Source organism: Diabrotica undecimpunctata, chromosome 9 (genome assembly GCF_040954645.1).
Source record: "Diabrotica undecimpunctata isolate CICGRU chromosome 9, icDiaUnde3, whole genome shotgun sequence".
NCBI lineage: Eukaryota > Metazoa > Arthropoda > Insecta > Coleoptera > Chrysomelidae > Diabrotica > Diabrotica undecimpunctata.
Genome location: NC_092811.1, coordinates 109,027,620 through 109,051,579, shown reverse-complemented (window position 1 = coordinate 109,051,579; position 23,960 = coordinate 109,027,620). Strand labels below are relative to the sequence as shown.

The following is a 23,960-nucleotide window of genomic DNA, read 5'->3' as shown; positions in this document are numbered from 1 at the left end:
TTTTTCCTGCGAATGACGCGACTCCTATTGTCTCCAACACGCACTTCAAATCTGGACTCATCACTCCATTGTATTGAATCCCATTGCGACTGAGTCCAATCTTTATTCTCTTTTGACCATCTTAGTCTATTTTTTTTTTGTTGTAATGTTAAAAGTGGTTTTTCCTTAGCCTAAAATAAAATGAAATTTATTAAAAACAATTCGTACTAATTTGTGGGCCTCTCAGCGACGTGTTGATCTAGAAACGTGTCTTCCAATAACGTCACTCCATAAAACGCTTAACTCCATATAATTTGCTCATCGATTTTCACTATAATGCGTCTTAATGCTCTTCGATCTGCATCGGTTATTTTACTTTTTCGTACATTTCTAGGTTTTGCGACGACCGAACCTATAGTTTTGTATCTTCTGACCATATTTTTTACACTATAGCGTGACAATTACAACATATTCGCGATTTGCGAATTGGATTTTCGAGAATTAAAAAATCTAATAATGATTGAACAAATTTTCTCATCGATATCATTACGTCGACCCATTGTACAATCCACAAACAGCAAAAAGCTTTACTATACTACAAAATACATTTGACGTTTACTGACGATATTATTGCTTTGATGTCATTTTTCCATAGCTACCTCTGGTTTAACGTAATTATGAAAAAATCAACGTATGTTGACATATGTGAATGCATAGCCAGGGTTTAGTGAATTTTTTTTATTGTTGAAAATAAATAAAAAACCATAAGGGTAATGTTTTTAATAAATATTAATAAACATGCTATATTAATTAATATGGGAACTTATAAAAACATGCAGAGTATAATTTGTTTATGGTAATCGACTTAAACTGCAAATTCCATAGGTGGACTAACTGATATGGGAAGAGGCTCGTATATCTTTAAACGTTTCATCACTTTCCTTTTATTTTTTATTATAATGTATTAGAGTAGATCAAAAGCAAATTATCATGAGGTTGCAGCTGACCTGTTTCGTCCAGATTACTTCATCGGCGAAACGATTAGAAGGTGTTCGTTCATTCAGTGGCGTATTTACGAAGTGTGAGTAAGTAATATCTCTTATTCAGACAGATTTGCGCTTGCCACTGTTTCATTTCATCGTTTTATTTAACTAATAATACAATTAAACCTTCGCAATAAAACCTCAACACAATTGGCGTTTGCTGCATAGTAACTTACTGATTATCGTTCTGTTTATCATCGAATAGACAGGTTGCTCTGGTCACCATATAACCAACAATCAGTGGCTAGTAGATTTTAACTTGAAAAGTAAATTGTACCTTTCATGTTAGAAAAGAAAAAGAGAAATTGACGAACCATTCGAAATCTCTTTTTATGATTTGTGTACTGTACCGATTTCATCCCAAGTCAACACTATTAATTACTACGTGGAATAACACGCTTTGGTTTGTGATGTTAAGAGGTTCATTTTATTTAGATTTCTGCATAGTTCGTTTTACAATGTTTGACAAATCTGATTGCTACATATAAATTGGTTAGTTGGTTAAAGATACGTGACCATTTGGTTCGTATATTGTTGTATGGTTAATTTATGTTCAGATTATAGACGTATGAGTTTTTTTATATTCAGCATGAATAATTTTTGTTATTTTTTAGTTAAGTTTAGCTTAAGAGTTTTATTTTTATTTATATTTGTATATGATAAATGTGTAATATATTTTTCTAAAAAAGATGTTACTTTTTTAACGCAGGGAACTACTTTAATACCAGTAGTAGGAAAAATATTGTGTAATACTCAAAAAATTACCTATATTCCTTATTTTTCCTCTTAATATAAATACTAATGAGTAACGAGTGTCCCGAATGAAGTACGTGTCTCCTAGTGGCGGGACACGGACAACAATAATCATAATCATCATTATCATCACTGGCTCGACAACCTTTTTGGGTCTTGGCCTGTTCCAGGATTCTTCTCCATTCTGATCTGTTTCATCCTTTTTTTCTCCAGTTTTTTATTTTTAAGGTTGTTATATCATTTTTTATTTGTTCTAAGTATCTCAGTTTCGGTCTTCCTCTTGTTCTTTTTCCTACTGGCATCTGTTTGATCTGTATTTTGTTTGGTATTTCGCCTTCTTCCATTCTTTCTACATGTCCTATCCAACGCAGCCGTCCTATTTTAATGAATGTTATAATATCCGGATCCTGGTATATTTTGTATAGATCAGAGTTGTATCTTCTTCGCCATATTCCCTTTTCTTTTGTGCCCTTATATATGTGTCGCAAGATTTTTCTTTCGAAGGTGGCTAACAACGTTTCCTCTCTTTTAGTGAGTGTCCAGGTTTCTGAGCCATATGTGAGTACCGGTTTAATTAGGATTTTATATATTTGGCATTTTGTTTTTCTTGCGACGTTATCTGATCTTAGTTGCCTAATTAAGCCATGGTAACATTTATTTGCAATAAATATTCGCCTCTTCACTTCCTCCTTAACGTTATTATCAGACGTGACTAGGGATCCCAAGTATATAAAGTTTTTTACCCCCTCTATGTTGTATTCTCCTATTGTTATATTTTGTGGCTGCCTTATTTCTGTGTTTTTACTTACCTGCATATATTTTGTTTTGGTCTGATTGATTTTAAGACCACTATTTTGTGCAGCTCGTTCTATTTGGTTGTATGCCTCTATCATTTCTCTTCTTGATCTTGCAATTATGTCAACATCATCTGCAAATACTAGTATTTGCACACTTTTATTAATGATTGTTCCTCGTGTATTGACTGTTGTGTCCCTCAGTATTTTCTCGAGTACGATGTTGAACAATATGCATGATAGAGCGTTTCCCTGGCGTAGTCCCTTTTTCACATCTATTGTTTCCGTTAATTCATTTTGCATCCGGATTCTACTTTTAGAGATTCTTTTATCAGTTCTATTAGTTGTGTTTGTATATTAAATTCTTTCATTGCTTTTATTAAGAATTCTCGGTTTATATTGTCATATGCGCTTTCAAAGTCTATGAAGAGATGATGTGTGTCGATGTTATATTCACTTGTTTTTTCGAGGATCTGTCGCAGAACAAATATCTAGTCTATTGTTGACTTCTGTCTACAGAAGCCACTTTGGTATTTGCCAACTATTTTTTCAGCGTGTGGTATAAGTCTTTCATAAAAGACGTTGGACATTATTTTGTATTCTGCATTCAGCAGCGTGATTCCACGGTAGTTTTCACATTCTAAATGATTTCCTTTTTTACGTAATGGTACAATAATACCGCTATTCCATTCCGTAGCTGTTTATTCGACCATATCTTTGTTATCAATTCATGTATTGTTTTTTGTAGTGCGTCTCCTTGTTCCTTCAGTAACTCCGATGCTATTTGATCCGATCCCGGTGCTTTACTGTTCTTTAATTTGTCTACTGCTGCTCTAATCTCGGCTATTGTTGGTGGAGTCTTTTCTCTGTTGTCTGGTTGGTCTAATGGTATGTCCGGGTTCGTCTCTCTCCGATCTCCCACAAACTTTTCCGTAAAATGTTCTGTCCATCTACTTAGTATCTCTTGCTGTTCTGTCAATATATTACCTTCCTTATCTCTATACATCGTTGTTCTCGGTTTGAAGTCTTTTCTGCTTTTGTTTAGTCTGTGATAAAATTTTCTTGTCTCTGTTGATTTACTTAGTTCTTGTAGTTCTTGAAGTTCTTTGTTCATATATTCTCTCTTTTTTCTTCGGTGAGTTTTCTTTTCTTCTTTGCGCAGTCGTTTATATTCTTCCTCTGCTTGTCGGGTTCTGTGCCCCTGTTGCATCAGTAAATATGCTCTGTTTTTTTGTCTGTTATGGTCTGACATTCTTCGTCAAACCAGTTATTCGTTCTTGTTCTTCTTTCTCTACCTTCTATGCCTAGTACTTCTTTAGCTGCATCTTTTATGATGTCTCTGCATTCTTCCCACTCCTTATTGCATCTTTTATGATGTCTCTGCATTCTTCCCACTCCTTATTTAGGTTTTCATGTGTTATTCTGTTTTCTAGTTGTTTATCTTTTCTTTATACTCTTTATTTTTGTTTGTTTCTTTGAGTCCTTCTACCTTGTATCGTTCATGTTTAGAGCCTCTTTCCTTTTTGATGTTTGAAATTCTAGCCCTTACCCTACTTTCGACCAGGTAGTGATCAGAATCCGTATTTGCCCATCTTCTGGTGCGGACGTTTATTATATTCGATTGGTGTATCGAGTCTACAATAACATGATCTATCATATTTACTGTAAGTCCATCCGGGGATTTCCAGGTACCTTTGTGTATATCTTTAATCACCATGTTAAGTGATCTTGCTAGGTTTATTAACCCATTGCCATTGTCATTTGATTGCTCGTGGAGACTGTGCCCACCTATTGTGAGTTGGAATTGCTGTTCTGTTCCAACTTTGGCGTTTAGGTCTCCATAGATTATTTTTATATCATTTTTGGGCATAACTGATATACGGACTCTAATTCGTCATAAAGCTCTTCTTTAATTTCCTCTTATTTTTCTTCTGTCGGGGCATGCGCATTAATTAGACTGTAGTTAAAGAAACGACCTTTAACTCTTAAAATGCACATTCTTGGACTAATGGCTCTGAAATATTTTATAGTATGCTTTACTCTCTTGTTTACTATGAATCCTGTGCCCAAGACGTGATCTTTAGGATCGCAGCTGTAGAAAATCGTATGGCTTACGATACGAACAACAATGCATTGTCTTATAAAGCAGTCCTTACATCAGCGATCCTGGTCCCCTTGTTTGCATTGGTGGTGTGTTGACTAAATCGTGCAGGATATGATGTTGATAGAAAAGGCATTCAGGCATCAAACGTCTGAAAATATTTTCAGACCATAATAATAAAAATACCTACATATAATAAAAATTATACTGAAATTTCAAACAGAGCCTCCGTTCGGATTTCCGGGTGAGGAGTATTTCAGCGGTAACACCATTGCAGGATAGAAAAATTAGGATAGGGTCTTAGAATCGTGGACGTCTTGCCGGTAGAATAGAATTTATTTAGTTAATTTACAAAAATAGTTTTGTTTTTGACAAGTCAAAGGAGTAGTAACAATTTTTACATAAACACATATAAAATTTTTGCGACTTTAAACATTACAAACAGATATTTAATTAATACCTATTAACGATTTAAGAAACGACAAGCACATTAAATAAAAACATGAAATATTGTCATAATAGGCAAATACCCTGATCAAACTAGTATTATTGTATAATAACTGTACTTAGGTAGTCCGTTTTTGAATAGAAATAATGTTTTAGAAAGTGTGATTTGATTTTAAGCTTAAATGATGATAACATGATGATGAAGACTTTTTACTTCGTCTGGCAAAAAGTTATACAAACCAACATCGATCGAATTTTTTATGCTCTTTGTCAACCTAAAAGGTTTGCTCTAATAGCATCTCTAGATCTTGTATCGTGATCACGGAAGTTAAAGTTAGTGTTAAACTTATCTTTCTTGACATGAATTTCAATCAGCGTCTCATAGGGTGATGGGGGGGGGGGGGTTAAACTGTACTGCAGTTTTTTGCTGTTGGCTGTACTGCAAAAACGTGCCTTCCCTCCAAAACAATTCTAACCTTCATAGTACTTTTGGTTGCTGTGAGATGTCCAATTTAAATTCGTAGTTATTTTTTATGAAATCAACGTGACGTGCTTGTGATTTACATTATTGTTTTGATTTTTAAGGTAAGTGTTTTTACCATGTATTTTAGTGTAAAAACTTGATTAATATTCTATTAACAATGTTTAAATTAGTTTAGCATGCTTATTTTATTAGTTTTGAGGTTAGGAAGGGTGGTCCAGTTACCCCGAGAGCTTTTGCTATTTCGGGGTAACTGGGACCCATATCGGGAGTAACTAGTCCAGTTACCTCTCAGGACTTAAAATTTTTTCCATCCTTCAGTTTTTCAAAGTCTAGGTTATATCAGATTGTTTTTGTTTCGGAAAATGGAACCTACGTACATAAGAATCACTCAGAAAGGTGCTGGCTCCTGATATACCACGGAAGTCCTTGATAGGGCAATTGAAGATATTAGAAATGGCATCAAGACGACACGGGGTGCGTAATTATTTTACAATATTCCACAATCTACATTGAAGCATCGTGTTAAAGGAAGCGTTTCATTTTTTTATTCTTCAGATGTTTTTGAAGACCATGGAGGGGTCTGTTTCCTATTGACATGCCTCTTTTCACTTCGTCGCTTGTCGTGTTTTTTGGAAGCATAGCTTTCTTACCGCGGGCTATGGAATGCATTGATCGGTGCAATGAATCGCGCAGAGGTATGACAAAATAAAAATTACTAAAACTCAATGTAACAAAGATCGCGAGACCATATACCACGTTGAGTAGTAAACGCAGTTCCATGCGTGTTTCTTAATACAATAAATTAAAAATCCAAGATATGTGAATTCTTTGACTTGCTCAAAGGTAAAGTTTGTTAATTTGGATTCTCTGTTGAACATTTTGAAGGATTTTAACAACCAACATATATTTAGTTTTTTCCTCGTTAACAAGTTCTAGTTCACTTGCTGCGTTCGTAAAATTTGTAAAACACTTCACTATATCTCTCATACTTCTGCTCACTATAAGGATATTATCAGCGAATGCGAGAATTTGTGTCGATTTTTAAATATCGTTTTGTTCAATCTAGTATTTATTTGCCTGACTGCCTTTTTCCAGGCAATATTAAAGAGGAGGCACGCTAGGCGTCTTCCTTAGACTATAATTAATATTAAAAAACGTAGAGTTTTCTTTTTGAATTTTAACGCACGAGCTTAGGTTTTGCTTTATTATTTTTGCCAATTTAACTAACTTTGATGTTATCTCAAAGTCCAGCATTCCATTATATAGTGCAGTTATTTTAACACTCATTGGCTGCTTTAAAGTCGACGAAGAGATGGTGTGTATCTATATTATATTCTAGTGACTATATAAACTGTATCATATTCCTTTGTACAGAGTTTAAGTCTCACAAAAAGTACGTTGGCGAATATTTTATATGCAGGTACTAACAGAGTAATGGCTCTGTAGTTATTGCAATTAAGTTTATCACCTTTTTTATGCAGCGAGCATATTATTCTCTTTAGAAACTCCTCTTTACACACACACCTTCATGTATGACGTAATCAAATATTGGTCACTATCTATGTTTGCTCCTCTGAAAGACCTAAAATTTTGGAAGGTTGGAACAGTGTCTTTTATGAATGATTATATCGCTGGTGTAATTCTAATACCTCGTATCCCAGAAAACCTAACTTTTCAGGGGAGTTAAAAAACGTTCCTAATGCTAAAAAACTGAATGATTGTTTCGTACTTTTGCTCATTTGGATTATTGAGTTCAATCAATTATTTATTTTTGATTTTTTTTGCAAATTAATGTGATTAATTAACTAGAAGTTGGGTTACGAGTTATTGAATAAAAAAGGTTGCAAAAAAACTGTGGCTTACGAGTTATTTATGTTATGTAGTCAGGGAACATTTCACATTACCTTCAAACAAAAAGTTATTAATATTTGTATAAAAATAGTACAAAAGTAATTATTATTCAAGAAAACGAACTTTAAAAATAGAAGTTTACTATTCAGTAGTTACTGTTTAAAAATAGATCATGATATAAAAAAATTATAATAATGAAAGTCGGGATAAAAGTTTCAAATTTCAAGTTGTCATAAAATTGGTGATAGGTACTCAATAGGTATAACTTTTTTAAGTTGCTGCAAGTGTTCCCACTTTTCTTTTTTTATGCTTCTCGCCTCTTTGTACATTGGTGGCCAGTGAGCCGGTTCGTTAACTTGCTTTACTCTTTGAGGCAGCGGTGCCCACTCAGCATCAAAGTCTATTTTGTATTCCATAGTGCCCGTTGGCAGGTATCGCAGTGCTCTTGTCCGTTACCACGGGATCATGGAGCACCTAAAAAACATAATATTATTATAAAAAAAAGGAGCATAACAAAGCTGAAACAAACTTTTTTTATTTTACAAAAAATAGTAAAATTAAAATGTATAAACCAAGCTTAACTCCAACGTACCTTGCCTGGTCTAATGGATGCATAGCGGTGATACTTTTTAATTGTAAAGTTTTTAAGGTCAGAGTAAACCATTTTCCGAGCTAAGTATGGAAATGGATTTTTTTGCGCTGCGGTTGTAGCCCGAATGTAATCATGTGGTATGTAAACATCCCGCCCTTTCAGTTCTTTCTCAATTCTGGAATGTACGCTGTCACACTCCATTTGAGTGTGACCGGAAACTAGAACTTTTTGTATTATTTCTCTGTTGTTCTCAACGGCAAATGCCAGCAGCGCATTCGACAAAATTGAGTTCCTATTTTGATACGTGCATCCATAACTGTATAATATTACAGGTCCTGTAACATCCTGCCAATACTCTTCTATATAGCTGAGGATACAAGTTGTAAAAATGGACGCTGTCATGTCTGCTTGAGTCTCGTCAAACCAATAACAGATAACCTTTTTTGAGGAAAGATCGAAAACGGTAAAATTATGACTACATAATTTTGTTTTACAAAATATTGTGTTCACTTGAACCCAAGGACTGACCTTTACAGATTGCAAGTCCATTGTAACAACTTTACATTTAGTTTTCATAGCATTTATCTTATCCTGCTCTTTTTCATCTCGAGCACGATCTTTCTGTGTTTAACACAGGTGTCACATTTGTCCTTATTTATTGGATGTATGGACAAGATCATTTCATCAAACAAATTGCTTATTGTGCACCGTGAAACAACATAATCTATCCTTTTACTTTTACTGAACTCACAGTATAGATTATACAACTGACACATGCTTCTTATAACAGGCTCTAAATACAATTTGCTGGAAGACTTTCTACCATAATGAGATTCCAGTTTTGGCAAGACATGTAGATAATTCCTGGCAAAATCCATTTTTGATAGCATTTTTGTGTTCGAGGGCTTTTTGCGAGTTGATTTTTTAAATTTTGAACCACTAGCCATTCCAGCAGCGACATCATCATCATTATTGCTCTTATTTTTTTTGCTCCATGAAAGGACAGTAAACTCCCCTAGACCTGTTGTACTGAGGAACAGTTTTTTGCATACTTCCATTTTTTCGCACTCGATAGTCAAGTAGTTTTCGCTTTGGTTTTTACTTTCACGTGATTAACCACGAAAGTTTTTCGCTGATCCCAATTAGTTTTTTTTCCAAAAGGATGTAAAGATTTTCTGCCGCTGGCTTTCTGTAATTTTCGAGCAGTATCGTGTTTTTCTTTGAATGCATTCTTTGGAGGTGCACGGGGTGCCAAGCTGTCGACCATCTCGTGGTAGGTTTTGTTTAACTACTTTATTTACTCTAGTGTAACCAAGGTACTGTTCATCCTCACATCGCCGTCTTTTAGCGTCATTTTTCTGCCATTGAATGCTATTTGGTTTCTTCTTTCTTTTTTTCTGTAGGACTCCAGTCTCATTATCAGTCATTTCTGAATGCTCTTCATGATCTGCAATCAAAAAAACATAATAATATCAGTACACAAAGCAGGAGCCGATAAGTGGATCTTTTGAGTGGCATTATTTAGTTCGGAGAGTAATCTATAAATCAAAATCTATGACAAAATTTCTCACTTTCATTGGGAGGAGTAGTATTAGCCTATTCTGTTGAAACATCAATCATGGTCACAAAAGAATTTTCTTTTTCGGTAATAGCAGTATTGCTAGCTTCATCGTTAGATTCTACAATAATATCAATATCTCGTATACCAAATGAACCAAATGCAACGACTTTGAAGTTTGTCATTCATTGTGGTGGGTTACTAGATATTTCTTATTCAATAACTCGTAACCCAAAAACAAATCCAAACTTTATAACATTTGGATACGTGGTATTTTTTAAAAGGTGATAACAACAAATCTGTTCGTTGATAGTTTACGAGGTATTTTTCAATCGATTTAGATCACTTTTTGGGAATAGCTTATAACCTAAAATTCCATAAAAATTGTAATTTCATTATCAGGAGATTTCCAAATACCCTTATGTATGTCTTTGTGGTGGAGTCTCAGTCCGTTACCATTTGAGTCTGCGTGCAAGCTCACTTTACCAGTAATGGGAGAAAAGATATTCTCACTTCCGAGTTTGGTATTAAAGTCTCCTACTAATGTTTTATCATTTTTTGGGCACCTATAGTACTACCGGCCCAGTGCCTCATAGAACATGTCTTTTTTATAGTCCTTTTTCTTTTCGGTTGGTAGTCTTATAGTGCTAAAATTAGTAAACTTTCATTTGTCATTCGACATATTTTGTGATCATTAACCGTCAAGCCAATTACGCTGTTTAATCCTGCTGCTCACAATAAATCCAGTGCCAAATTCGTGACGAGTAGGGTGTCTAAATATCGTAACTTTTTCCAGGATTCCTGAAGACAGTCCATCTCATCTCTTGTAGAGCAATGATGTGTCCGCTTTGGTTTTATGCACTTCTTTGCTAGTTCGTAGCTCAAACTTGTAGCTTTCATAACATGGTTTTTTTACTGAGTTGTATAGATCACCAATCTTCTCCTTTTCAGAGGACCATTTCACCCGCTCTCGTCATTTCCGACTCAACTTTCTACCTGAGTTGGGTTACTGAGTTACGCATCTCCAGTTGGGTTACTCTTTTCTAAGTGTGTATACATAATGCGCAGATAACTTAAACACTACTCACAATTGTCTATCAGCTCTTGATATTTAAACTTCTATTCTTCACTAGCTCCAGACGTTAAGAAATAGCTTCTTTCAATTTGGCAAGACGAGTTCTTTCTTAACGATCTTGTAAATAAAGTGATCTGGCTAGAAAACTTCTCCTTTGATAGTGAATTCAATTGAGGTTCCTTAATTCGTTTTACATGCACATCTCTCAGAACTTCTCTTCTAATATCAGATAGTGATATCTACCGGTACTTGGTGTAGATTTTAAACACTGTTGGTAATATTGCATTGCCTTAAGCGATACCATTTTTCTTTGTTCTCCATCAGCTTGCTAAGGGCAAGTGATCCTGTGATGTCCTACAGTTTTTGAAAGAGTTTCCTCTGGTTTACGGTGTCGTAAACTACGGTAAGATCCAGAAAAACTGTCCCGAATATCTGGTATTATTAATGCCTTTTAGGTATTGGATAAGATTCAATATTTGTGATGGAATTCTCATAGGATTATGCGTCCAAGTAATTTGGGTGACAGAGAAAAGGATTTCGGGCGATAGATTTTGTGGTCATAAATAAACAAGGCAACGACTTTGGCTCGTCTCCATGTTTTGTATATAGCTTAGAGACAATTTTTTATTATCTGGAGATTCTACTCTAATGATTTCGATCCAAAGTTTTCGATTTTTTTGTACGCAGATAGTCAATACCAGTGCTCTGAAATTTTTCATGGTGTGGATGGCGGATTTAAACTCAGAATCATTGAAATGTTCGTTCAACTGTCTGGTTTTATCTTTTCTCATGTTTAACTCTTCTTTCCAGAAGCTTTGCCATTTTTAAGGAGTTGGGAAACCACTTGGTGGGCTGTAATATTAAGGAAATTGTTATTCTTGGTGTCAAAAAAATTATACCAATAAAAATTTTGGTTTTTCCAGTTTTGCTGTTTTCCCTGGTTGAAAAGGAGGTCTCAATGTGTCTCAATTAGCTTGTCACACAAGGAAAGAATCCCCTGTTGCATCCATAGGTGTTCCTATGCCATAATATATAAGAATTACAGAAGATTGAGGAAAATGGAGAACATCGAAAAGATCAACTCATAAAGTCATAATATTACGATACCTCTAACTCTAAGTTCTTAAAGGTTAACAACTAAGAAGAAGAAGAAGGTGTATCTTGTATGTTGATTTCTTCTAACTTCCAATTCTGTAGATAAGGTTCCCTGACTCGAAAATGTAGTTTCTTGTGTAGTAAATATAAAATAAATTATATTTAATAACTACACAGAAATAAAGAAAATATAGTCGCTAATTTTTGACAATGAATTTAGTTTACATGTAACAATTTACTGTATTGTAATTTATTTATTTATTTCAATTCATCGAGTTAGAATCTACTCGAGATTCTAACTCGATGTTTCAATTTGTAACAAATTTAAATATGGCGGTATTTTGTGATATTTTTTATGAATAACACCTTATGACATCATGACATTTGACAATTACAAGTTTTTAAGTGTCATTTTTCTTTTGTGATTGTGTGTAGGAGTTAATTATTTTACTGAACTTTATATAAAATTAAGATAAGATCTTTTATAATTATCGAGAACTTTAGATCTGGATATTTTTGGCTGGCAAGAAATATTATTAATTTGTAGAAAATGGTAGATAATGAAAGACTTCGGACTTGGCTTACTGCTGTAAGTTTTAAATTTATGTATTAACACAATTTTCAAGGTTTGTTTAACTCCCCAAAAGTGTATTTGAAGTAGTTTTATATCATCTTTATATTTAAAATATATGACTTCGTATTGGTGTTTTCAACTATGCACTAAGATAATGATACAACCTCTATGTTTCACCTTTATTGTTTATAAATACATATGTGGGTTTAGGGATGCTGTTTACTTAGTTATATTCTTAACTAATTTATATATATTCAACTAGAATAAGACAATGCTTCTATGTAAAACTACATCATCAATAACATCTGCTTAACAGAGTAGTACAAATAAAATCAATGAATCAATAGATACAGAAAGTGTAGGTAAATATCATCTTTACATTTAAAATATATGACTTCATATTGGTGTTTTTAACTATGCACTAAAATTATAATACAACCTATATGTTTCACCTTTAGTGTTTATAAATACATTTGTGGGTGTAGGGATGCTGTTTAGTTATATTATTAACTAATTTATATAGATATATTCAACTAGAAAAAGACAATGCTTCTACCTAAAATTACATCATCAATAAGTATATTTGCTAAACAAAGTAGTACAAATAAAAATCAATCGATCAATAGATATAAAAAATGTAGGTAAATAAAGCTAAACTAATGTCATTCCACATAATACCAAATGTGTCTCCTTTGTCTTCACATATAGGTACTCATAAGTGATTATCATTAAAGGATTCTTACTTCTTCCAATTTACTAATGTTCAGTAATTTCATCATTATTACCTAATACCATGTTTTTACCTTATTTAGGCTTCTGCCTCTTCAAGAAAAGTGTGCTCCTTTTTTTGTGGTGGCAGGGGGTGTGGTAAATGTAAGCGTGAAATGCTTGTGGTGTCATAGTGGTGGAGTGCTAGAAAGCTGGGGTTAAGGTGTCGTATTGTGATAAGGAGCACACAAGAGGAATTGTTGGTAAGCCAAACAAGCCTTGAGGAGATACTTCAAGGTATTACCAACTACACTAGAAACAGCTCTTAATTAGCGTTTTTGGCTTGCAGTTGTTAGCAGCGATATTTTATGGGGATTGATTCTAATATATCAACATACTTATCAACAAGTTCATTTCCAGTGTTATAAAGAAGTTTTGCTGGAGAGAATGGAAGTTTTCTTTTAGGAACCATGGTGAGTATTTGCCTTGAAGATGGCAAGGAGTTTTAAGTATTTGTTTGGCTCAGTTGTTTGAGTCTACTCCAGTGTGAAGGACATACCTCCTGCTGGGGGTCAGGGTTCTGTCCTTAATTGATGTTATATTGGCTACTTGGTGTATGAGGGATATTGGAAAAGTCAGCTACATAATAGCATCATTATACCTGCATCAGGTTAACAACTATGAAGAAGACAAGCAAAACAATCAAGAATTCTCTATTTTTTTGTCTTATTTTAATTTTTTTAATTAATGTTTCTATTTATAACAAAATAATTCAAAGTTTAATCTAAACTTGCAGAAAACTCAATTAGATAGTCATAAACATACCAAGGAATATTATTCTAACATTCATAATTAAATTTTTATATTTTTGTAAAAAAATCTAATCATTTTATAGAAATGTTAAGTGATGAACAAGCTAGTCTTAAAAGTATTAAAATTCAACTTATTAAACCTATTTGAGGATTAAACAACAGTATATGTAATTCCAAAGAACTGAAAAATGATTTGAATCAAATCATAAAAGTGAAGTAAAGATATGATAGTCAAAGAATCAGACAATCAATTGCTTTAATTTAAGATACAGACTACAGATAATAACAATACTATTTATACGAGATTAAAAATACAAGAGATTGAAAACTAGAACTTGAAATTTCTCATGATCTTGTGAGGAGATCTTCCCAATATGAAGAGAGAATCTTAAATTAATTAAAAATAATATAACTTGAGGATATCTTATCCCTAGAAATACAGAAAAGAATGTATGGTTAAATTGCCATCTTCACAGATAGCCAGACAGTGCTTAAGGGACTCAATTCCTGTAGAGGTCAATTCTAAACTATTACCAGATTGTGTGGGTGCCCTAAATAAAATAGGAGACCTGTAGTAAGGTTGCAGTAGCCTGGGTATCGGGCACAGGGGTATACCATTGGGCATTTGTTGGATCAGAACCTTTCTGTGGCATTGCAGTAACTAACAAATCTCTGGAATGGTGGAGAAATTCCTAATAAGCACAGACAGGAAAAGGTCAGAGCCATAGTAATTCTGCTAATAGGACACTGTAAGCTGAATAGGCAGTTGAAGCTCTCAATTAAATAGTCATAAACATACCAAGGAATATTATTCTATCAATCGTAATTAAATCTTTATATTTTTGTAAAAAAATTTAATCATTTTATAGAAATGTTTGTGATAACCAAGCTAGTCTTAAAGTATTAAAATTCATATTATTAAACCTATTTGAGGATTTAAGCACAGTATAGTATAATTCCAAAGAACTGAAAAATGATTTGGATCAAATCATAAAAATCAAGTAAAGATATGATAGTTAAAGAATCAGACAATCAAAAATCCTTTTGGGATATTATTGCTTTAACCCAAAGATACAGACTACAGATAATAACAATACTATTTATAAGAGATTGAAAATACAAGAGATTGAAAACTAGAACTTGAAATTTCTCATGATATTGTGAAGAGATCTTCCCAACATGAAGAGAGAATCTTAAATTAATTAAAAATAATATAACTTGAGGATATCTTATCCCTAGAAAGGCAGAAAAGAATGTATGGTTCAATTGCCATCTTCACAGATAGCCAGACAGTGCTTAAGGGACTCAATTCTGTAGAGGTCAATTCTAAACTATTACCGGATTGTCTGGGTGCCCTAAATAAAATAGGAGACCCGTAGTAGTGCAGTAGCCTGGGTATTGGGCACAGGGGTATACCATTGGGCATTTGTTGGATCAGAACCTTTCTGTGGCATTGCAGAGGCAGTAATAATAAGAAGGATACAACGAAGTTGGTAACTAACAAATCTCTGGAATGGTGGAGAAATTGACCAAGACAGATAGGCAAAACAGTTCATTATAGCTAACCTAATAAGCAAAGACAGGATAAGGTCAAAACCATAGTAGGTCTGCTAACAGGACACTGTAAGCTGAATAGGTAGTTGAAGCTGATGGGATTGACAGATGATGACCTACGCAGATTATGCCACTTAGAAGAAGAAACAGTAGAGCACATTTTATGTCTGCACCATAATATATCTGAAAAGATCATAGTGGAATAGGCCAAAAGACACCCCATTGCTTCTGTCTATCTATCTATATCTTGTCCCTACAAGAAACAAAATTAATTGGAAATGATATATCAAAAAGCAAGGGAATGGCACTATTTAAAAGTGGAGTGAAGGACAGGATGCTAGAAACAGGTTTTATCATTGCTGAAACTTTTAAACAGAAAGCTAAGTTATTCAATCTTATCTTGGCTAGAATGTGGACAATATGTAGTGGAAGTGACAAGTGGAAAAATGAATATGAGTATAACATATATACCCTACCTGAGGAACAAGATGATGAAACAAAACACCTATTTCACAAGCAACTAATGGACCAATATGAACACTTACTGAAAGTAGGTGTTTAGAACTGTATAAAAGTTATAATTCGGGATTACAATGAAACAATGAAAAAAAAAAAAAATCTTGGCTACGAAACATCAGAGATTGGACCCACACAAAAGGAAATGAATTAATTCATTAAGCCCAGAGTAGAGAGAAATTTGCCATATTGATCCCCAACCTCAACAGAGAAGGCACTTAGGAGGAGGAAGACAATGCAACAGTGAAGAAATAATTTACTCTTACATATATGTAGCTTAGTATCTGGAAAGCATATTAAGCATGAAATAACACATGATGGCCAGAGATTAATCAGTTTTTCAATGAAAAAAATTATGCTTTTGAGAAGTACTCAGAATGAATAGAAATATATAAAGGAACACAGATATTTTCAGATGAACCAGCTTGATCACATATAGTGAAACAAAATCATATAAAGCTGATAAGGAGCATGCAGGGAGGTGAAATTTAGATCAGTTCATTTTCTAACAACTTGCTAGATGGTACAACAGGATAAAGAAACAAGAAAGCCAAAGACAGACAAAAAAGATGATATGACAGAAAAACTAAATAAAATAGAAAAAAAAAATGATGAAGAGTATCTCTAAATACTAAAAGAAAAGAATAAGTCAATACACCAACGAACAATAATATCCTGAACCAGCATTATAATCATCAAATAAGAAAAATGAGAAGGATATGTAAATGATAAGAAAGAAAATACAATGAAAAAGTACTTACTACAAGGAATAGAAGAAAAATTTCATAAAAAGAAAGAAGTTAAAAAACTGAAAAAGAATATTAGAATTTTACTAAGTGCATGAAAAAATAAAACAAAACACTAACGAGTAAAAAAACAGCGATGGGTATATGGGAAAGACATTTTAGGGAACTAAGTATTGAATAGACAACATACACAGGATAACGAAAATCTCGTTATAAAAGAAGAATAATAGAAAAGATTTAGAATATAATGTGTCTGAAAAATAACAAAAGGCTCAGAGAAATTGAAATACAGAGTGCTAAAAATGAAGGTTAAAAATCTTCGACAAAGGGTGTATAACCTTATGAGTATATGGGACGAGGAAAATATACTCAAAAGATGGACCAAGGCTGTATTAGCCCTATATACAAGAAGGGGATAAATTGTCATGTTAAAACTGTCTAGGTGTTGGACAACTGTTATAACATACTGTTAGGTTGCAAAAAGATAGACTAAACAAATCTGTGGAAGATAAACTACACAAATATCAAGCCAGGTTTAGAAATAATAAATTATTTATGGATAATACATTTACATGAAAAGAATCCCGACTATCTGCTATGAGTATAAGGTAATTTTCCATTCATTGTTTATAAATTTTAAGGAGGCATGTGATAGGATCAAAATAAAATATAAACAATGTGTTCCTTGGACACACCCACGAAGTTGGTTAATAAGAATGACACTGAATAACACACAAATCATATAGGAAGAAGCTTGCCATCAGATTATATTGAATAATATATATTGAATTTTAAGTAAAGGGAAGTCTCAGATAGGAAAGCGTTATCCAGTTTTTAACTTAAAGGAAAGAATAACTATAAGATAAGATTACGTGAATAAAATGATAATAAGAGATAGAGGCAGATCTTCTACAAGCTACAAAGACAACATTGTCGCAATGAAATAGGTGTTCTGACAGGTATCATAATACCATGATACACTTAACAGATTAACAACGAAGAAGATAAAAAATCTATCTAAAAATGTACACAAAATCTAAAAATACAGTAAGTAATGTACAAGATGTTGAAGATTAAAAATAATAAAATTGATTACTAAAGGTTTGATCTAAAAGATCGCTGTAAAATTTTTAGATGTGTAAGTTAGCTACCCTTATGTGGAAGAAATTGAAATTACATCCAAGTAAATATTATATACATAGCAAATTAAAATGAAAATACCTATCAAACACATTTCTTTGTTGCAATACCTATGTTTAAACATAAAAATTACCACACATTATAGTAAGACACCAATACATTTCACTTCAATCACAAATTTTTTCATATCAAAATGACTAATACATAAAATTTTATTACCAAAAAATCAGATGGTTTTAAATGGAGATTATATATAAGTCTTTATTATCATAGTTCACATATGTGTAATTATAATTCACATAAAATGTACTTATTATCGAGATAAGAAACATTTAAATAAAAAATATGTGATAGTGATGAAGTTTTATTCAGACTTGTTATTCATCCTAAAATTTTAATTATGGCAACATCAAAATTGATGATTTATCTGAAGAAAAAGGTAATGTAATTGTTCAAATTTTTTTATATTATAATATAACACATATCGTCTATATTCTTATTTTAAACATATTTAAGATCTAACGGAATGTGATAAATTAATCAATTATTTGTTTGTTATTTTTGTTTAACCTCTCTAATTTTTTAATGTTTCAAAATGTAAATGTTTTCACAAATTGTATTTAATGTGAATGTAATGCAGGACAAAAACACTAACTTCTAATACAATTTTGGAAATGTATCTAGTATTATTAGCGATTAAAGAGCTAATTATAGGAGCACCTGTTGAGACTGACTTGAGCGATATTAAAAATCGAAAGATGACAGGTCGCCAGAAATCGAACATAATGTTGACGAATCTTTGAGTAGGCCACGATCCACAAAGGATTGTCGCAATTATTATGGTTCATTCTTGAACGGACGATCAGGTTACTACGATGTTATATCTTTTCTATACTACTGTACGGAGTTTAGTCGTGGACTCTCACAGACGCTACCTGTAAGAAAATTGAGGCTTTCGAAATGTGGCTTTATCGTAGAATCCTGAAGATATCCTATACTAACCAGGAAGTTTTATTAAAAATACAAAAAGGAAAAGAGTTGTAAACCACAATAAAAACAGCCAAAATTGAATACCTCGGTCACATCATGAGAAACAGCGAAAGGTATGGGTTGCTGCAATTAATTCTTCAAGGAAAAGTAGAAGGAAAACGAGAACCAGGAAGGCGAAGAATTTTCTGGCTGAAAAATCTGCGTACGTGGTTCAATACAACAACCAGAAATCTTTTCAGCGCCGTAGTTTGCAAAATACAGATTGCCATGAAAGCATGAGAACATCTCTCTTGTCTTTCCACTACAAAGTACAAATAACACGATTATTTTCTTTAGCAGCAATTTCTCTAGTCTTAAGCTTTTTCGTTGTTACTTCCTTTGGGTTGCCTCTTCGATTTGACCTTATAGTCCCCAGAACATGTGTTTCTTTATCCAGAAACTTGTTCGCTAGCTCTAAGCAGGTAGAATTATTATAGGTCACAACTGTGCGTTCGGAGGACAAAAGATTCTGGGAAAATGTCATAACGATATTAGTCGGCGGAAATTTTAGCATCTCGATGCTTGCCACAGTATAATTTTATATTCCTCGTATAATCTTTATGGGAACAAAGCTTGAATGATTTAACTCTATATTTATGGGTTTTATTTGGATTTTGCAGTTTCATAATAATCATCAATAAATCATCAATAAATTCATGAACGGCTTAATTTTAAAACCACGATCACCCTCAGGATACATATCGTTTGTGTGTGAAATGCCAGATATTCAGGAGAAGTTCGAAACGATTTCTACTCTATAACTTGTGAAACTACGCTATTTTGATATAGCTTGCGTTTACTCCAATATGTTTCTGGTCTAGGTAGTTTGACTAACAGAATACCCAGAAACTTCTTCATTTCTCCTACGTTTGTTGGTGTCCAAGCATGGAGACAGCTATTTTCGGAAATATCATCTCCATTCATAATCTTCTGTGTCACATAAAGATTCGTTTGGTCTATCAATTTGTAGGATATGAGCATCATCCAGAAAGAATGAAAAGAAATCACTGTGACTTGAGCTTATTTTTTCGTTGTTTTCGTCACTATCTCGAACGTCTGAAAAAATACCTGATATTTGCTGAATATTTTCCTCCGCCTCCTGCTCTTGATTTATGAGTCACTTCTTGTATTGGGTGTACTTCAATGGATTCAACTGAACCTCTTTGAAGTAATTCGGCGGGTATGTTTTGTACATTTATTTCGTTTTGCGGATCGCTTTCGGACTGTTTCGCTCAACTGGTATGTTGGATCTTCCATAGAGTCTGAAGAGCAGTTATAAGGATGCTCACCTGAATTCCAATACGAATCTAAGAACAAATTTTACACTACAGCACGAAACGAATTACAGTCCATCTAATTTACAAACCTGTGCACGTCATCGGCGTCATAGCCCGTGACGTCACATGATACCAACACGAAATATTTAGGCGGTAGGTGTGTTCTTTTTTAGAATCACTTTTAGTACACCGGCATTACAGCCACTAGACATATTTTATTATATACGCGTAGAACTAATATTTAAAGATTTCTATTAATGTTAACTTAAAGAAATAGACAACAATTTGTTTCATTTAATTTGTATAAATGCATTATAAAGCGTTTTTATGAAGAACATTTGTTCGGAACACACTGTAACTGTAATCGAACGAAGGTGAAATTTTGGCATAAATTGGTAACACTTATTTGACAGTTGCGGTGTTGACACTTTTTGTACTTTATTATTTTAAATTTTAAAGTGAATACCTCTTGCTTTATATTTTTACGTATTTAATAAAATCTGTTCTTTTTAGAACAAAATTAGTGTGTTTTATTTCAAAAATGTCAAGTAAGAATTTAACTAGTCGTTGTAAAGAGTATAATAATAATTATGTGACCTATTTGATTTAAAATGGATTCAGGATTTTTTTATACTTTGGCAACTATGTCAACTTGGTTCTCTGACGTAGATAATGACGTGTAACGGTTTGTAAATTAGATGGACTGTATTTAATATTCTTACCATCACTAAAGTTCGATATCCAACTCTTTTTTGCAAGTACTAAAATGTGTTTTGCGCGTTCATTATAAAACAGAAAACTAGAAGATTTTACACACAAATCAAAGTTAACGAGGACCGCTAGACGGACCGCTATGGCGCATGGGGAACATAGTTCGGTATAACGCCACGGCGGTTCCTAGGGACCGCTCAAAAAATTTGCAAAATTTGATTTTTTATTTTATTTGTTTTTCATTGAACGCATTGATTGTGAGATGGTACATGTGAATATGCTGTGTGGCTTCTGATTAGAACTAATGTTTACTAACTGTAAACTACTGTTTACTTCTATTTTCCATTATTGAAGCTAATCCTACAGCAGATTCTAGGAAAATAGTACTACATATAAAAGCTATACATAGGCTTAAATTGTATAAAGTTGTATACTGTATACTACTATTTATATGCTAGTTATAAACTTTAGGATAGGTACTTATATTTCTAGAAATAATATTAATTTTTTTTTCAGTATCACAATCCTGATGTAGCGTATAGAGAAATAATCAACATCACCACACAATACAGAGGTTTGCATCCAGAACAGAGTGTCTACAGTAAGTCATTACATCACTTCAATAAACTTTTGAATACACAGAAATATGAGACAGACATTTTATTTAGAATATGTTTCAATAAGTTGGAACCATATGGAAAACTTAGGATTAATTTTAGGAAAAATGTTATTCTTCATCTAAAGCTCTAAATGGGTGGAAATTTGTCCAATGTCTTCACTCACCTCCCACTTACGGAGTGTTAAGCTAGTTGTGGTTAAGTACTTGTCAGCGATAATAGCCCGCAGCTAATATCGCAAGAATTTAAACATTTTACTTTAATTAATGGTATTAAACATATAACAACCTCAACTCCTTTCTCAACACGTTGCAACGGTGCTGCTGAAAATAGCGACAAAACAGTCAAACATTTTTTCTTAAAAGATATTGACCAAAAAAATAATTTATCATTGTCTACATTTTTATTAACATATTGGTACATAGTGTACTCGTCGACAGGTAATTCTCCCGCTAGGAAATGTTTTGAAAGATACTTGCGCATTCATCTTCTTCTTTGAGTGCCGTGTCCGTATTCAGACGTTGGCCGTCATCATGTTTACAATTTCTTGAAACCTTTCTCTGTCGGCTGCTGCGCGAAATAATTCTTCTACTGTGGAACCACACCATTGTCTATTATTACGCAGCCATGAAAGTTTCTTTCGACCAATCCATCTCTTTCCTTCCACTTTTCCTTGTATTATAAAGCGAAGTAGATGGTATTTAGGTCCTCTAATTATATGGCCGAGGTATTCTGTTTTTCTCCTTTTTATGGTGTTTATGAGCAGACCTTCTGAATTGATCATTTGAAGAACATCTTCATTGGAAGTGTGCGAAGCCCACGATATCTTTAGGATTCGTCTATAGCACCACAATTCGAATGCTTCTAACTTGTTTAGCATTGTGGTTTTTACGTCCCTGTCTCACAACCATACAATAGGATGGACCACACATAACATTTCAGGACCTTCTTACGAATATCCATCGACAGGTTTCTGTTGCATAAAACTGGTTTCCAGGTCATAAAAGCCTTACGTGATATTTCGATCCTGGTTATTATCTCTTCATCAGAGTCAAAATTTACATTTAACCAGCTACCAAGGTATTTGAAATGATTTACCCTTTCGATCTCCTCACCATTAAGAGAAATCAGACCTTGATCTATATTGATCTTTCCAACTGCCATCCACTTTGTCTTTGAAATGTTGATTTTAAGGCCTCTCCGATAACTTGCTTCACTGACTAGATTTAGTAATGTTTGGAGATCTTGTAAATTTTCTGCAAGAATGGCTGTATCGTCAGCGTATCTAATATTGTTGATTACTTCTCCACCTAGTCTTACTCCCTCTTGTCTGTCATCCAAAGCCTCCCTAAAGATTTCTTCAGAGTACAGATTAAAAAGAGTGGGTGACAAAACACAACCCTGTCGTACTCCACGTTTGATGGATATTTTTTCAGTCGGACTGTCTTCAATTTGGATAAAGGCTACTTGATTGTAATATAAGTATTTGAGCAGTCTTATATCATAGTGGTCAAGTCCTGCTGCCCGTAGGCAATCGAAAAGTGTATCGTGTTGTACTCTGTCGAACGCCTTCTCGAAGTCGATGAAACGAACATAAACATTCTTTCGGAATTCACAACTTTTTTGTAATAGAACGCGCATACAGAATAGTGCCTCTCTAGTTCCTAGACCGTTTCTAAATCCAAATTTCTTATCACCCATCCTACTTTCGCATAGAAGGAATACTCGGTTTTGTATAATTCGTAAGAGTATCTTCAGTGTGTGACTCATCAAACTGATTAGTCTAAAATCGCTGCATTTGGTGAGCCTGCTTTTCTTTAGTGAGCTCAGTAGGGATTTGATCTGGTGCAGGTGCTTTATTGTTTTTGGCTTGCTGTATTGCCTTTTTGACTTCAGAATTCAGTATACTGGGACCTCTGTCTAACTGGTTGTCACAGGCAGTATTTGGAGCATTTTCTCTAGAAGCATCATCAAAAAGGTCAGTGATGTATCTCTCCCATTCTTTGCACTGTTATTCGTGATCACAAATTTTTCCGTCCGCGCTTTTAAGTATGTGTATTACATCATGTGAAGTATTACATCTTCTATTTCTTTACATAAATTCTCAAGCCAGGATTCTTTGGCTTCAGCACTCATCTAGATTTAATTAAACCTGATGAATTACAAAAACAATAATCGAATCCAGTTGATTTAATACAAATTAGAATATGATGCAAGCACAAGAAAATAACAAGAAATATAGGGGGAGGAGACAGGTAGAGTTTGTGGTGGGGGATATAGTTTTACCACCAAAAAGCAATGTTTGGTTGCATTTTAATAAACTCAATCTTCTTCTTCTTCTTCGTCTAGCCATTCACGTCCACATCTGAACATAAGCCTCTTCAAGTCTTCCTTTCCATTGTTTTTTATTGTACGCTACTTGTAGCCAATTTTTCCCGGCAGTCCTTTTCAGATCATCTGTCCATCTCATAGGAGGTCTGCCTCTGGGTCTTTTGTGTTGGTAT

At 33.6% G+C, this 23,960-nt stretch overlaps 1 protein-coding gene across 2 annotated transcripts in view; it reads left to right on the top strand.

The window, feature by feature from the left end:
• Positions 1 to 12,177: 12,177 nt before the first annotated feature.
• The window catches only part of TSG101 (tumor susceptibility gene 101), a 30,506-nt gene continuing 18,723 nt past the window's right edge, over positions 12,178 to 23,960 (top strand). The window contains exons 1-2 of one of the 2 annotated variants that reach the window (XM_072543980.1): positions 12,178 to 12,361; positions 21,356 to 21,440. In XM_072543980.1, the coding sequence (XP_072400081.1) occupies positions 12,323 to 12,361; positions 21,356 to 21,440 (124 nt within the window). In that variant the 5' untranslated portion in view covers positions 12,178 to 12,322. Of the gene's footprint in view, positions 12,362 to 18,136; positions 18,262 to 21,355; positions 21,441 to 23,960 lie in introns of those variants that run through there. The other variant, XM_072543982.1, reaches the window with a different exon arrangement.